This window comes from Fringilla coelebs (genome assembly GCF_963513975.1).
Source record: "Fringilla coelebs genome assembly, chromosome: 22".
Classification (NCBI taxonomy): domain Eukaryota; kingdom Metazoa; phylum Chordata; class Aves; order Passeriformes; family Fringillidae; genus Fringilla; species Fringilla coelebs.
Window position 1 is genome coordinate 6,139,615 of NC_140048.1, and position 15,455 is coordinate 6,155,069.

The 15,455-nt window shown below is 47.3% G+C and overlaps 1 protein-coding gene across 1 annotated transcript; it reads right to left on the minus strand.

Moving 5' to 3' along the window:
- Window positions 1-48: 48 nt before the first annotated feature.
- Window positions 49-14,240, minus strand: SLC45A1 (solute carrier family 45 member 1). The gene is made up of 9 exons (XM_084220138.1): window positions 14,161-14,240; window positions 11,651-12,063; window positions 10,639-10,731; window positions 10,009-10,233; window positions 8,254-8,993; window positions 6,940-7,093; window positions 5,272-5,448; window positions 4,428-4,633; window positions 49-3,772 (listed from the first exon to the last, which is right to left on the minus strand). The coding sequence occupies exons 2-9, from the start codon at window positions 12,048-12,050 to the stop codon at window positions 3,491-3,493; spliced, it is 2,277 nt and encodes a 758-aa protein (XP_084076264.1). The 5' UTR covers window positions 12,051-12,063; window positions 14,161-14,240; the 3' UTR covers window positions 49-3,490.
- Between the last annotated feature and the right edge of the window lie 1,215 nt (window positions 14,241-15,455).

Sequence of the window (15,455 nt, forward strand, 5' to 3'; positions counted from 1 at the left end):
AGGAGGGAGCTCCCCAGCTGTGCCGCTGTTTGCAGGTGCTCAGCCTGCAGCAGAGGCACATCCTCTGCCAGGTGCCTTTGTCAGTCCTGGCTGAGTTACTGTAACAGGGCAGTGGTTCAGGGCAGGCCTGGCACAGACAGACGCAGATAAAAATGCAGCTTTACTTTCTCCAGAGAGGTTCTGGCCCTGTTTGTTTGTTTAAAAGCAAACCGAAAGGTTTCAGTCTCATGTAACTCACTCCCCCCATCCCTCTTTCCAAGTCCCACTATTTAATCCCATATTTGACCCTGTTCCAAGAGACAAGAAACCCACCAAAGTCTCTCCTACCTCAGATGGACCCCGAGCTTTTTGGGGCTTCCTTTGTGCAACACTTCAATGATTCTACAAAGACAAGTTTCCAGTGTTGCATCTCAATGAAGCTGTTAGTGTAACCAGCCTCTGAGGGAGGGAGAACACATTAAGAACCTTTTACACATATTCTTTTTTAATAAAGTGTATCTCCTATAGAGTGCAAGGTGCTTAATTACTCATTTGTAGAAAATAAATTGTCTAAAGAACACTTCAATACTTCCCAATATACCTTATATATACTAGGTACATACTATATTTATATACATATAAATTTTATTCTATTTTATTCTTGAAAAGATTTCTTTTTCCAACCAAAGAACAGCAGAAGTTCTGAAATCATGAGGTTTTTCTGAGTGACACAGCAGAGGCTGAGTGAGCTGCAGACATGCTGAAATGGTTACAGGGAGCTTAATTACAAACATGTGAAAACCAGTTAGGTCTTTTCTCCATCCCTCTCCCCATTTTCTCTGCTTCTGTACAAGTGCAATAAATACATTTACAAACATCACAAATAATTGCCATGAAGCAACTTTTAATGATATGGACTTAATCAAAATTAACTTTTAGGCATCACTGAAAAACAGCACAGTGTAAAATCATTTTCCTGCCTAAACTCATGCATCTTTTTTTTAATCAGTAACTTGCAAATTTTGACAGAATATTTGAAGCCTTTGGATTCCAGAAGGGAAACATCACGTTGCAGCTCACAGTTCACCAGTGACCATATACTCATTTCTGTAAAATACAAAATGTCTGACAAAGGAAAAGAATAAGCAAGTAAGCAGTGCCTCTTTTTAAAATTATTTCTGAGGATTTGGTGCAACTTTTAACTCTGCATGATGGTGACAGGCTCTGGTTTTCTATTCCAGACACCACTAGTATTGCTCAAAGCCCCAAATTAACACACACTGATGTTGACTTAGAAGTCCCGTGTATGTACCACTACATAAATACATATGCAAAACAAAGTCCATATCCCATAAAATAGAAAAATGTAATATAGAGTCCATTGGGAAGGCATACAGGCATAGCAATAGTTTTATAACTACATAAATGTAGTTGATATTATTTACAGAGGGAAATGGAGACAAACATTATAATCAAATACATTGATTTTATGAATTTTTTGAAGATTTTCACTTACAACAAAATGATCTGCAACTCCAGCTCCCTGGAAAAGTAAAGTGCTCACAATCCATTTAGTGCAATAACTTTGGCTACAAAACTTAAGAGGAGAAAAAAAAATTAAGAACTAATACCACATTAGCTAGTGGGACCAAACAAAAAATAAAATCATTTTTGAGTTTAAAAGTTTGAGAAAGAAGAGAAATTAAGATTACAAAGCAGACTAACAAGGAAGGAATAATTCTCTCAAGTTTAGATTGTCAGAAGTACCAAATGCCATTGTTTCTCATGCTATTTGTCCCAGCTCTGTCCTGAACATTCTTGGGGACAGCTGTCCCATAATGAAGGGAATGGCACAGATATTCCTGCAGATGTGACACCATGTAAGCCCAAAGAAAGAAATGAAAGATGGATGTACTCATCAGTCTGACAGCTAACAGCCCTTTGTCTCTGAGTGCTTGACTTCATCATTTCAGCAGTATTCCTCTAAGTCAATACTTGCTTCTGAAATATAAAAATTGGGAGCAGATGATAAAAATGAGGGGTTCTTACAAGTTATGTATTATTCTTTCAGCACTGGATTACAGTAAGCCACAACAACTAAAGATTACAGATATTATTTCACCTTGATAGATCAGAATCAGCTTCGGTGAACAGTGAAGTACAACCCATTTAAAAGGAGTGACTCTCCAGAGAAAACCATTCTTCTGGATCTAGAGACCAAATATAATCTCTACAGGGATGCCACACACAGCACATGTGAACACCACAATGCCCACCAGCCTTGGCAGAGCTTGGCTGCCTACCCAAATACAGAGGCAGACTGACAGGGGCTTTACAAATCGTTTTATTAATGACTTAAAATTAACTCCTGGCCTTAACTAGAACTTGTAAAAATTCTCACACACCACCTTCTAAAATCAGAATAATTAAGAAACCTCTCAGGTAATGAAACCCAAAGCCCTTTTACTGGTTTGACTGAGATGTGGGAGATACAGCTGTAATTGACAAGCACTTAGCCACTGATCCCCAGGCTTCAGAATGTCCCTAGGTAAAAGTGTAGAAACAAGAATGATGTGGGTGCAAGCTTCCATACAAATGATTTTCTTATGAGTAAAGTTGAGAGTAACCTTCTGCCCAAGGGAGGTTGATGGGAAAAGACCTTTCTCCCCAAAACTGGGTTATGGACAACTGCTGAATTGGATTATGGACAAATCCTCCTGCTAAGTCATCACAAACTCCTGCAGTCTTAATTAAACTCTAATGAGGAAGGAAATACGCACATATTGGCAAACATCACCAAGGAGCACAGCCAGGACCCCAGAGTGGGGTGTGGGAGCCAGCCCACAGAGGTGTCTTGTAGCAGTTCTGCTGGTGGGAGCTCTGTGCACCCAGAGGCCCCTGGCACCTGACACAGGACTTACAGCCAAGCAAGACCAGCTGCTCTCAGCCTTCCCAGAGTTTTGAAAAGCACCCTCCAGAGCCAGGCCTTCCACGGGCAGAGGCTGCAGGTTGGACCGCAGCTCCCAAAGGCCTCCCGGGAATCAGCACTGCCCCTGGTGACCAGGGCTGCCCTGCCTGGCCAGGAGGTGGCACCTCCTGCCCCCAGACTGGCCCGTCACCATCCCCACGGGGGCAATTCTGCAGCACTGCGTGCAGCCCAGCAGCGACACAGGGAGCTTGTCCTGCCCAGGCACCAGACTTGCAGGTCTCCTCCCTCATGCAGGACAGTGGCAGCCACCCCGGGATGACAGCACCAGAGGCACGGAGGGCACGGCCCCAGGAGCACAGAGGGCCCTCTGCCACCTCGGGGGAAGGACGAGCAGTGCCAGGCGCCGCTGCCTCACCCCTCGCCTTCCCACCGGCAGGGGAAAGCCCAGCAAAGCCAGCACAGACCTTCCTTTCCGTGTGCCAAGCCCCTGCTGCCATCCCAGGGGGCACAGCCCGGCCTGTGGCGATAGGGAGGCCAAGGGTGAGGCAAGGAGGCAGCAGAGGCCGTGGCAGCTTCTCCCCATTATTGGTTCCGTGTGCGGGGCAGGAGCGGCCGCTGCTCCTCCACGGGTGGCAGCTCCTCGGTGGGCAGCAGCTCGTAGGTGACACAGAGGGAGGAGAAGAGGCAGCCCAGGAAGGACACCAGGCTGGAGAAGTACATGGCACTGCTGGCACTGCCCACGGCCGCCGTCAGTGGCCCCATGGCCAGGGCCACGAGGATCTGCGCCAGGAAGTACTGGCAGCTCAGCAGGGAGATGTCAACGCCCATGCCGCGCCGAGTGCCCTCCGCCTGCGAGCCCACGAACTGCGGGGACACAGACAGAGTCAGGGGTGGCCCAGGGGACACAGGCACAGAGTCAGGGGTGTCCCAGGGGGCACAAGCACAGAGTCAGGGGGGTGTCCCAGAGGGTACAGGCACAGAGTCAGGGGTGTCCAAGGGGACACAGGCACAGAGTCAGGGGTATCCCAGAGTCAGGGAGGTGTCCTGGGGGACACAGGCACAGAGTCAGGGGTGGCCCAGGGGACACAGGCACAGAGTCAGAGGTGGCCTAGGGGACGCAGGCACAGAGTCAGAGGTGGCCTAGGGGACACAGGCACAGAGTCGGGGTGTCCCAGGGGGCACAGGCACAGGGTCAGGGGTGTCCCAGGGGACACAGGCACAGGGTCAGGGGTGTCCCAGAGTCAGGGGTGTCCCAGGGGGCACAGGCACAGAGTCAGGGGGGTGTCCCAGAGTCAGGGGTGGCCCAGGGGACACAGGCACAGCGTCAGGGGGGGTGTCCCAGCGGGCACAGGCACAGAGTCAGGGGGGTGTCCCAGAGTCAGGGGTGTCCCAGGGGGCACAGCCACAGGGTCAGGGGTGTCCCGGGGGACACAGGCACAGGGTCAGGGGTGTCCCAGGGGGCACAGGCACAGGGTCAGGGGTGTCCCGGGGCTCCCAGCCCTCCCCAGCCCGGGCTCACCTCTCGGCTCTGGTAGTAGTCGCAGAGCAGGGAGTAGGGCAGCGTGCAGAGCGTGGCGAACAGGATGCCGTAGGTAGCGCACAGGGACAGCAGCACGTAGACGTTCCTGGAGAGCGTGGCCAGGCCCGTGCCCAGCCCAAAGGCCAAATATGCCACAAAGTACAGGGTTCGTGTGCTGAAGCGCTCCTCCAGCTTCTCCAGCACGGCTGCAAGGAAATGGGACAGCTCTGGGTGACCTGCAGCCCTCCCCTGCTACCCGTCAGTGGGGCTGAAGGGTCCACCCTTGCTTAGGCAGCCACATCTCAGCAGCAACACCCCTGAGGAACTGGTGGCTTGCACACGAGTGCCAAGGACCCTTCCAAATCTGGCTTCCATGATGCAGCATTGCTGCCCTGTCTGCACTGAGGGCATGGCAGAGCTGAGGCCTGGCACTGCCCCTGTCCCAGAGGGGTGAATGGGAACTGCTGGGGGCGGGCAGGCAGAGGCATGACACACATGACAAACTGCTGGGGTGGCACAGGACACCTGAGGGCTCTGCCTGGGTGGTGCTGCACCAGAACTGTGCCAATGGTGACTACATGTATCTCTGCACTCCATGTACTTTGAAAATGCCACTTGTGAAAAGAGAGATGTGTCTTCACCTGAGTTGCTGACCTCACGTGCTGTCAGTGCAGGCCAAGCTAAATAGCAGAGGTAATGGGGTGAAAAAAACCACTCTGCTACAGCACTTGTGCCATGTGGTAGGCTGTGTGCAATACAACACTGCCCTACTTGTTGCAGAATCACCACTTCTAAGAAATGTCTCTTTTCCCAAAGCAGTAGTTCAGACAGCTGTAACAAGTACCTGAATAGAAAGCAGCACTGAATGCATAGATGCACATTCCCCAGCAGCCCATGGTGACCCCAGTGTTGTACTTCTGATACTCATCTGAGTTGTGAGGTGCTTTTGGGTTCCCTTGGAACACTACTTCTCCCATGAAGTCAGTATAAAAGAGTAACATTCCCTCAAATGAAAGCCACCCTGAAAGAAGAGAAAAGTAACTTATTAGGATTTCAGAGTATCTGTTTCCCCTTGTAAGCTTCCATGGATGTTATCAGCTGTATTACAATCACACCCTAGGACAGGTTGTGCAAGCTGAGAGTTACATAACATCCAGCCACGGCAGCTGAGACCGCTGCTCCCCGTGCATAATGCTGCAATGTTTGTTAAAGACATTCAGGCTTTTAAAGACCAAGATTTACCATTTGAATTCCTAAGTGCAAACCTCGAGGCTGACTAAAGGCCACAAAATACTGGTTTAGCAAGACAGAAAAATAGATGACAGCAGTCTGAGCTGTCTTCAGGTTCTGACAGGACACAGCACTCAGTTGAACAGAGTGGCTCATCCCATAGTAATTTCAGGTTGCTGTTATCCTCCCACACAGGACTGGAAGGAGTGCTTCTTATGTCATGGTTGCAGCCTCCAGAGTGCCTCTGACACAGTTAAAAATTCTGCTCACAAATTGGCACCAAGGCTATTGATGTAGACAATCCCCTAACTCCTTTCACAGCCAATAAGTATTAATTACCTGGTCCCTTCTGTCCAATTTAGTGTAAACTGGAATGACTGCAAGCCCTTCCTAAACACCAGTCACACACTGGTTAAGAGTGAAGGTAATACTATACTGGCTACAGGCACTCCTGCATGTTCCACACCTCCTCTTGGCCTGTTCTGGGACCCCTGGACATGAGCAGTCAAAGGGAGGAAAGTAAATGCCAGTCTCAGGGTGTAAGCATGGAAATAAAACTAATCTCACCTTTCTGCTTGGTGTGAACATTCCCCTTAAGATGTGCTGATTTAGGCTCTTTTTATTGCCTTTCTAGGAACACAGGCTTTACTGCTCTGCTGGGATGTTTTGGGGTTTTTTCCCTTTCTAATTGTTCTAAGAAGGTACCTCATTAGTATCTGTATGGAAGAAATCAAGTTGTGTCTATAAGCAGCCATTGCAGCAATAGATAAAATACTGAAAAAGGTTCACCCAAGGTAGAGTCCTCCCTTGGGGCATTCACATTCTCTGAAAAAATCCCTTCACCAGGGTTTTTCTCCTGGGAAACTGAGAAGCCTCAGAGAAAAGGAAAACAATTCTTAATCTCATTTCCTTCTCCTGTGTTTTGCTTGTGTGGAATGTGTTTGGAGCTTGTTTACCCAAAGGTGATTGTCTAATTGGACTCCAGTGTGAATTGTTTTGACTCTGGCCAATTGGTGCCAAGCTGTGTCAGGACTCTGGGAAGAGTCACGAGTTTTCATTACTATCTTCTTAGCATTCAGAAAGTATCTTTTCTGTATTCTTTAGTATAGGATAGTATAATATAGTATAGTGTAGTATAGTATTCAGTATACAGTATAGTAAAATAAAGTAATAAATCAGCCTTCTGAGAACATGGAGTCAGATGCATCATTCCTGCCTTCATCAGGGGTGCTTTGCAAATACAGTACTCCCTGCTGAAGGCAAGAGGGTGCTTTGGGAGTACCTAGGAAGTGGTTGATGCAGAGGTTCCGGAGAGCCTTGGGCATGTGGCAGATGGTTGAGCAAAGCAGCTTCACAGACAGGGGCTGCTCCGAGGTCTCGCCCGATTCGTTCAGCTCGCTCTCGTACTTCACCCCGTTCAGCAGGATATTAGCAACCTGCACCATAAGAACTGCCAGGTCAACAAGCACAGCAAGGGAAGCACAAACATCCTTTAAGCAGATGTATGCAATGTTGCACACCTATCTAATCATCTGAAGTTAAACTCTGCTGCTGGAGTAGGTTGGCTTGGAGATTAAGAAGTGTATTAGACTGGAACAAGTGACAATGGCAGCACTGCACTGTAGCGTTCAGTATGCTTGAACCAGTTCTCTTCCCTTCACAAGGGGACTTGGTAACCACATTTAGATGCACAGGCACAGCAGGGATGCATAAATTCCACTGCATTTATAGGAGCTGTACCCACTTTCAGGTGAATGTGGATCTGAAGTTTTAGAGACACTGAGGAAGAAGAGGATGAGTTTAATTGAAACACATTATCACTGCTTGCTAACCTCAATGCTCAACCTCAGTGTGCCCAGTATGTAAGAAAGATCCTGGCCCTAAACTGGGTCAAAAGTACAGCAACAACAAACAAAACAAACAAAAACCCACCACCCCCAAAAATTAAAATAAAATATAAAATCCCCAAACAAAACAAACAAACAAAAAAAAAAAAAAAAAAAACATAACAGAGGACTGTTTACCTCATCCCAGATCATAAAAAAATGGGCCAGCATGCAGAGGTCTCAGACATTCCAAGTTATCACCAACAGTGGGAGGTGAGGTCAGAGTCTTATCCCTCAGTAAGGGAAAGCTCACCTCCCTGGTGGAGCCAGATGTAATGACTGCCATAAGGAGAAGCTCATGGGAGAATCCTATCCCTGGCCCTATTTTGCAGGTCTTTCTGTGGAAAGGGAAGATACAGGCTCAATAAAAATGTGACCTTTTCTACTTTCATGTGGTAGCTCCCTTGGTAGTGAAGCAGGACTAAAAATACTGACCTAACTCTCACAACTGGCCCAGTTAAGAGTGGGACATTCCCTTTTCTGCCATCTTAACAAAGGCAGCTGACAGACTGTCAGCCATAATTCACACTCTACCCACTGCTTTACTGATATAGAGTCATAGCAGCTGTGCTGTTCCCATAATGACTTTTGTGAGGAAGCTGTCACAAGAGTCTTTAATGAACAATTTGTGCACCACAAATTTAAAACTATATGAAGAGATTAATAACACTCACGTTTACATGGTCAAATCATTGATTTCCTGCTCTTACCTGTTGGCTGAAGGTTACATTTCTTCTTCTGTTATTCTCTGGGCAGTGTCCTGTTACAGCATCTGGAATGGCCAAGGTCTGAGGTCTTTTCAAGATCCCTGATGACCGTGGCTTTATTGCATCCAGTGAGCCCACTCTCAGCACATCACTATCAGGCCCTGATGTTAAGCTGCTTTCCCCTTGCTCCAGAATTCCATTTGCTCCATGGTAACAGCCATCAGGCACCCGAGGAAAGCTGACACTGACAGGCTGCCTGGACAAACTAGCTGGAAGTGTCATGTAACCATTATGCCCGCCTGTAAAACAGTCTATAAGCACACTGTCAATATTTGAAGTCCCAAAGGATGATGCAAACTCATTAAGTCCTGTCAAAGAATTGTCTCTGCTGATAAAACTCCCGTATTTTGGCGTGAGTGGGCTCATGGGGGAAACAGGACTCGTAAAACTTGCATGTAAGTGAGCTGAGTTATGAGAAGCAGAGTTTTCATTTACATTGTCCTCAAAGAAGAAAGGTGGAGAAGGAGGGAGAGGAAGACTTGGACTTTTCATCACCTTTTTCTTCCTGTTAGAGGACTTTAAGGGTCTCTCTGGAATGCTAACTAGAGTCAGCACAGTAGCAACAGTCAGTACAATTGAGGTGAAGACATAGATGACACGAAGTTGCCCTCCTACAGCTTTTCCAAAACTGGTTTTATCCCAGTGTATTCCTCCAACAACATAACCAAAGCCACCTCCAAGACCTGGTGGAAAAACAGAGCTAAGATTATCTTCCCTATCCAGTCCCACAAGTCAGCAGCAGCACAGCATCACTTGTATAATGAATCATAAATAGAATCTGACATTTCTGTTTTACCATTTGATCCCTTTTCACTTCAAATGCACTAATAAACACAGCTGTGCCACAAGGACAGTCTGGATGTACCAAGATGGTACAGAAAGAGGGAGAAAGTGCTGTGAAAGTGATGATACAAATAATTTTAAATTATAATTTTTCTTTGCCAAGAACAAAACACCTTACCTTTAGCTATTTCAGTCCGTAAACAGAAGTGTCCACCAGCCTTGTGACAAGGCTCTGCAATCATTCAGCTAAGACTGTTTTCCTGAAAGTGAAAATCCATTTTCCTCATATGAGGAATGCAGATCTAACTAAGACAGATCCAATCACTTCAGAAGTGTAGCAAGCTCATTACTCAGCACTGTGTTGACAGTGTGCAAAACTGCCACTGTGTTACTACCGATGAACAGGGAAGTTTTGAGAGCACCTTCCTCTCCATTCACAGGGTGAAAGTCTTTCAACACTCTCCTTTCTTACTCACAAACACATTCAAGAGTGTGGAATAGTCTCTTAGAACAGGGCAGCACAGCAATTGAAGAATGACAGCAGTGAAGGATCAACAGCACCCAGAATGCATTTTTGCCTCCAACACAGCAGCTACAAGGCACATATTCCACACCTGCAGGAAGCCAAACCTCCTCCCTCAAGGGATAATTTTGTTTCCATAGGTCTTACAAAACATTTGAGGGACCCTCAGATGAACAGCTTAGACTGTATCTTGTTTGAGTTGAGGTAGTTACAAAAGCCTTTTGCAATAAGTAGATGATTTTTTTTTTTTTTTTACAGTTAATTAGTGGTACCTCTCAGTATTTGGTCATTATGGTTATTCAGGAAAAGACCAGTGTTTACACCCTGCTTTCTCACAGCAGGGCTTGTTTACTCAGGGCTCACATCTCCCAGGAAGCACCAAGAAGACATACCTGCTAACAAAGCATGGATGTTGAGGCCCCTGTCTTGATCCACTGGGCTGCACACATCCATCATGTAGGCATGGCTGGGATTGTCTGCTGAATCTGCACTGAAGTCCATGAGGACAACACCACACACCGTGAGGATGATCCCCCATTTGTGGTTATTCTCAGTGTCAGACAAGGCACTCCCTATATCTTTGCCATTCAGCATAAGTGAGAGCCCAAGCAATGCTCCTGGGAACAAAACCAAAGCAAAATCAGCCACTGTTTGTAAGCAAGCCTGCAGAGCTCCAGACTCCAAAAGCATTATTCTACCTGCACAGCCTTGCAGCAAGTACTACTGCTCTTGTTCATATCAATGCAGCCTGGAAAATTAGTGTTATAGGCTTAAGGACACACAAAATAATGTCTAGAGCTTACTTTGGCCAAAAACATCCACATTCTTGACCCTCAAAACATCCTTTCAGACTCTGAGAAGCTTTTTTGTGTGAATCTCCAGCTGTGTCACCCACCATCTTCTTCAGACCCACAACACCCAACACCTCAGGAGCATTTTGTTCAGCTGAGTGCCACAAGGGATGTCAAAGAGAGATGCACAATGTTTCTAAGTGTTATGCCCATCATTTCTAAAAGACACACCTACTGCTAAAACCAGAATGAAAGGTCTTCTCCTCCCAAATCTTGATGTGCATCTGTCACTCCAGGCTCCCAGCAAAGGCTGTAGCAAAAACCCTAGAAAAAAGGAATCACCAATGGACAGGATTCTTCTACAAGCCTGTTTCACAGAGGAGTTAAAATAGGCATGCCCTAAAAGGCAGTTAAGGCAGGACACCACAGTGCAGTGACATCCCCATCACTCAGGGGCACACACAGCTCACTGCAGGGCACTTCACTCTGCATCAGGTGAAGAGTCAGAGTACCAGTTACACATTCTTAAGCACTCTGTTCCTTACAAGCTATCTCATTTATCCCATATTAGATGTAAGATCCCCTGCAGGATTAGCTTGGAAAACAGCAGGAAGCAAATATGCAAGTAGGAAAGATGCCTGTATTAATCTGTGCCAGCCTGTTAGGAGGGGCCTATCTCTTCTTCCAAAGCACATGTTGTGAGTGCAAGAACAGGCAGAACAAAATTTTCCAAGTGGTATCCATAGTAATGGATACACTCCCAGCCCTGCCTCTGTGCTAAGACAAGTAATTCAATGCCTGTATCACCAGTAGTCCATGGTCTTTCATCATTGGAACACCTCATTTGCTTCAGAAAGTGAAACAGGAGAAGGCAATCCCACTCTGCTATTTTTCACACACCCTTGAAAACTGTCTCCATGCTTTTTTTCATGGGGACATAAATGGATACACTGATCTTCTTATGCTTGTTTTTAAGTACAGGAACAGAGCAATCAAAGGTTACCCTCACACAAGTTTTAAGAGGTGGAGAACCTATTAAAAGAGAACATTTGTCTTATTTCAGGCAGGGTACAGCAAGAATTGTCCCCCTAAAATTGTGGTTAGTACTTCTTAACCTCGACAGAGTACACTCATGAGAGAGTATACAAGAGAGTACCTCAGCTGAGGTACTGCAAACAAAAAATGTTAAAAAACCCCATAGTTGAAAAAATAAGAGGGAAGAAATAGCACCACGAAAAGTTACCTAATATAGGGCTGATGAACCACACCATTCCATACAGCTGGTCTGGAAGCCCCATCTGGAGCAGCACAGGGGTAACATAGGCTGTTTCCATAGCATAGCTGAATTCAAGCCCAAAGAGAATGCACCCATTGAAAAGGAGTTCCAGGAAAGACCTCTGAGGCTGGAGATCCCCAAAGTCCACCAGGTCCAAGGGGCAGGGAGTGTTGGGCGGCGGCGGCGGCGAGGGCCGGATGTGTTTCCTCCTCTTGGGGTGTCTCTTGAAGTTGTTGGCGCGGTGACTGATGTGCCGCGTGGGCAGCCCGGAGTAGCCGGGCACTGCCGGCCTCCATCCCTCCTGAGAAGCCACCCCTGACAAGAGCGCAGCATCGCCGACAGGGCTCGGTGCAGATGGTGGAATCATCCTGGGAAGGGGGCTGCAAGAGAAATAGCTCAGAAGGAAATGGTTGAGGTAAGAAAAACTTTGCTGTCACAGACATATTCTATGAAAAATCCTTTTGTTAAGATCTTTTCTATTGAGAAGCTGAGAAGCTTCAGCTTCTCCATGTTTTGCTACTTTAAAATGTGATTTTAAAAATTGTTTACCCAGCATGTAAAATTGTTTCTACTTGATAACCAATAACAACCACCTGTGTCAAAACTATAAACTGTCACAAAATTTTATTATCATTCCATTCTTTTCTTTACTAACTTTCTAATAAAATCCTTTCTTCTACTCTTTTAATATAGTTTTAATATATCATTTTCTTTTAATATAATATATATCATAAAATAATAAATCAACCTTCAAAAACATAAAGTCAAAATTCTCATCTCTTCCCTCATCCTAAAACCCCTACAAACACCACCACACTTTGCTTAACTTTTTTTTACTGAATTTCAAGTCATTTGTCAATATTTCACAAATGAAGTGTGGCCTTTGTGTTAGCTACAACCTCTTCTTTCCATCTCTTGATGGGAGGCATTTGTGCTTTATGGGCACATCTCCTGCATCCTTGCACAAATGAGACACCAGAGATACTGCCTAGGTTACCTAGGTATTTGCCTACCACCACAGGGGATTAAAATGGAAATATTTAAAACAATTAACAGTCACACTTCCCAGAAGTTCCCAATGGGTCAGCAAAGGGTTTACATTTATGTCGAATTCACTTGAGTCAAACTAAAAAAAAAAAATCCTCATTTCAGTCTATGTTTACAATAATGCAAAGCTGTGGCCTGGCAGCAGATTCCAGACCCCTGCTGCAACATGAAATCACTTTGGCAAGAAATCCTTTTGCTACTGATCCTAGGACTCATGCTGCCTGTGCTGAGGCCAAGGTTTAATGCAACACCTTTTTCTCAACGACCAAGTTTTGTTTTATTCCTATTTCCATTCCTGAATTCAGCAGAGATATCTCTACTGCAAGGAGAGGGTCTGATCCTTAGGAAGTGAATCATGAGAAGAAGATACATGCCCCACAAGCCACCATCAAAACTGCTACTCCTCTTTCAGTGCTTAATGGTTCCCAAGTGCTGAATAGGCTCCTTGGATCTCATCAGAATCACTCCTGTAGCCAAAGCCTGCACAGTGTGGTGGGTAAAACAGCCAAATGGTTTCCAAAATAGCACATCAGAGAGATGCCAACAGATCTGCTGCATAAACGAACCACATGTGATTTCTTGATTCTTTTTGCCAGAAATGGAAACAGCTCATGAGTGAAGTCTGACCTTTTCCTTATGCCTCCTTGCCCACAGACCAAAGCTGCTGCTGCACAAGAACAGCTCCACATCACCCCATCCCTCTTCACCAAACCCTCACAACTGCACACTAGTGAGTAAAACAAGTCTCTTATTCTTTGATTACAGCTCCTCTGGGGAAAAAACTCCCAGCTCTTCTACTCTTTGGCTGTACAGCACTCCCCTAAATCTCATGTTTTCTTCATCTGGCACCTTTCATACACTGCCCTTCCTTCCTGTAACCCTTAGTCTAGACAAAGCCACAATTTATTGCAGAACCCCACAAGCCCAGGTGTACCATCACACTAACCCAAGCAGTGATAAGCATGGGGAATGATGCCTACACAGACCAACCCTCAGCTCCATGCAGTCATCCAGAGACACTGCACAATACAAAACTGCCCAGCACCTCACAGGAGATTGCAGCTGGAGTAACTTGGGTGCATTTGGGGGCCAAGGAGGATAAGGAAGGATGAAAATGAGAAGGCATCTACTGCTGACATTGTAATGAGGGTTTCCTTGACTGCTTCTCCTCAGAAGAGGTGTATATCATGCAAGAGAGAAGACCAGGCAATTCATAATCCCAGCTGCACCTCTTGACAACCCTCACCTCACACAGCACCAACAGCAAGCTGCATCTTGCTGGGAAAGCTCATTAGCCACAAAGGACCAGCAGAAAGAGAAGTGTACGGAGACTTTGTGAAGACATCTGCACCAGTGCTCCCCTTGACACTGTATCTCCAAATTACTGAAAACTTCTTATGACCCATGTATCCCACAAGCAGAGTACTTACTTTGCAGAGTACCTTTATCAGCCTCCAGGAAAAAGTAATTTCCTCACAATGAGAATTTGTTAAAAATGAGGCGATACCTGAAAGAAGACATAATGAAAACCCAATCAGATTCATGACAGTTGCTCCAACAACCCTTTCACAGAGCCATGACAAAGAGGATGAGCTAGCAGCCCCCTTCACTACTATTATACCTTGCCATTGGCACAGAGGGTGTTATCTCCTTTTCTTCATCTATTAGTTTCATTTCATACTAGATCCTCCTTTACCTTCCTGCTCTTTACTGTGTATTGCAAAGCAATTGCATTCCAAGTCCCAAGTGGCAATGTTTTAGTAATATAGGAAAGATCCTCCCATGCATGGCTCAAAAATACATGTGGTGACCCACAATTACTTGAAATAAAAGGCTATTATTGACAGCACGTCACTGGTCCAGCAGAAAATCAGTGAAAAACTATGAACTGAGCCTATAGCCTCAATCCCCCATCTCCCTCAACTTACTGCTGGTTGACAGGAAGACATCTCGAACCTGCCCTCGGGTAAATCTACGTGGTGATCCCAACAGCGGCAAGGCAGGAAACCTCTCCCTCAGTGTGGCTGCTAGCCCTCAGTGTCAATAGTTATTCGGGATTTTTCGCACTCCACGTCTGTTACACCAACACTTGCACATCCCAGCGGAAGGCAGCGCTGGCGATGCCGGCTGCTATCCGCACAAACGCGTGGTCCGCCCTCACCGCTCCTCCTGGCACCGCTACGCCGAAAATAACTCTACTTTTCTGGCAAATCTGGTTCCAGTTTTTCTGCGTCGGCTACCGAAGGATCCCAAAACCCCACAGTCATCGGCGCCGCGGGGGAAGGCCGGCCCTGACCCTGGTGCTGACCCGGCCGCCGCCTGCCCATCCTTTGTGCCGGCCGGGCAGGAGCCGCGCCGGCAGCGCCGCGCCCCGGGCCGGCCCGGCCCCTCCGGCCCCTCACAGCCCCGGGCCTCGCGTCCGCCCCGGCCCTCAGCGCTCAACGCCCCCCGCACCCCCGGCCCGGCCCGGCCCGGCCCGCCGCCTCACCTGCCCGCCCGGCCCGCACTGCGCCGCGCCGTGACGCCGCCGGCCCCGCCCCGCGCTCCCCGCCGCCAGCGGCAGCGGCCGCCCCCGCCCGAGCGCCCCGGCCCGCGCTGCTCCGGCCCGCACCGGCACCGCCCGAGCGCCCCGGCCCGCGCTGCTCCGGCCCGCACCGGCACCGCCCGAGCGCCCCGGCCCGCGCTGCTCCCGCCCGCCCGCACCGGCACCGCCTCCGCGGAGAGC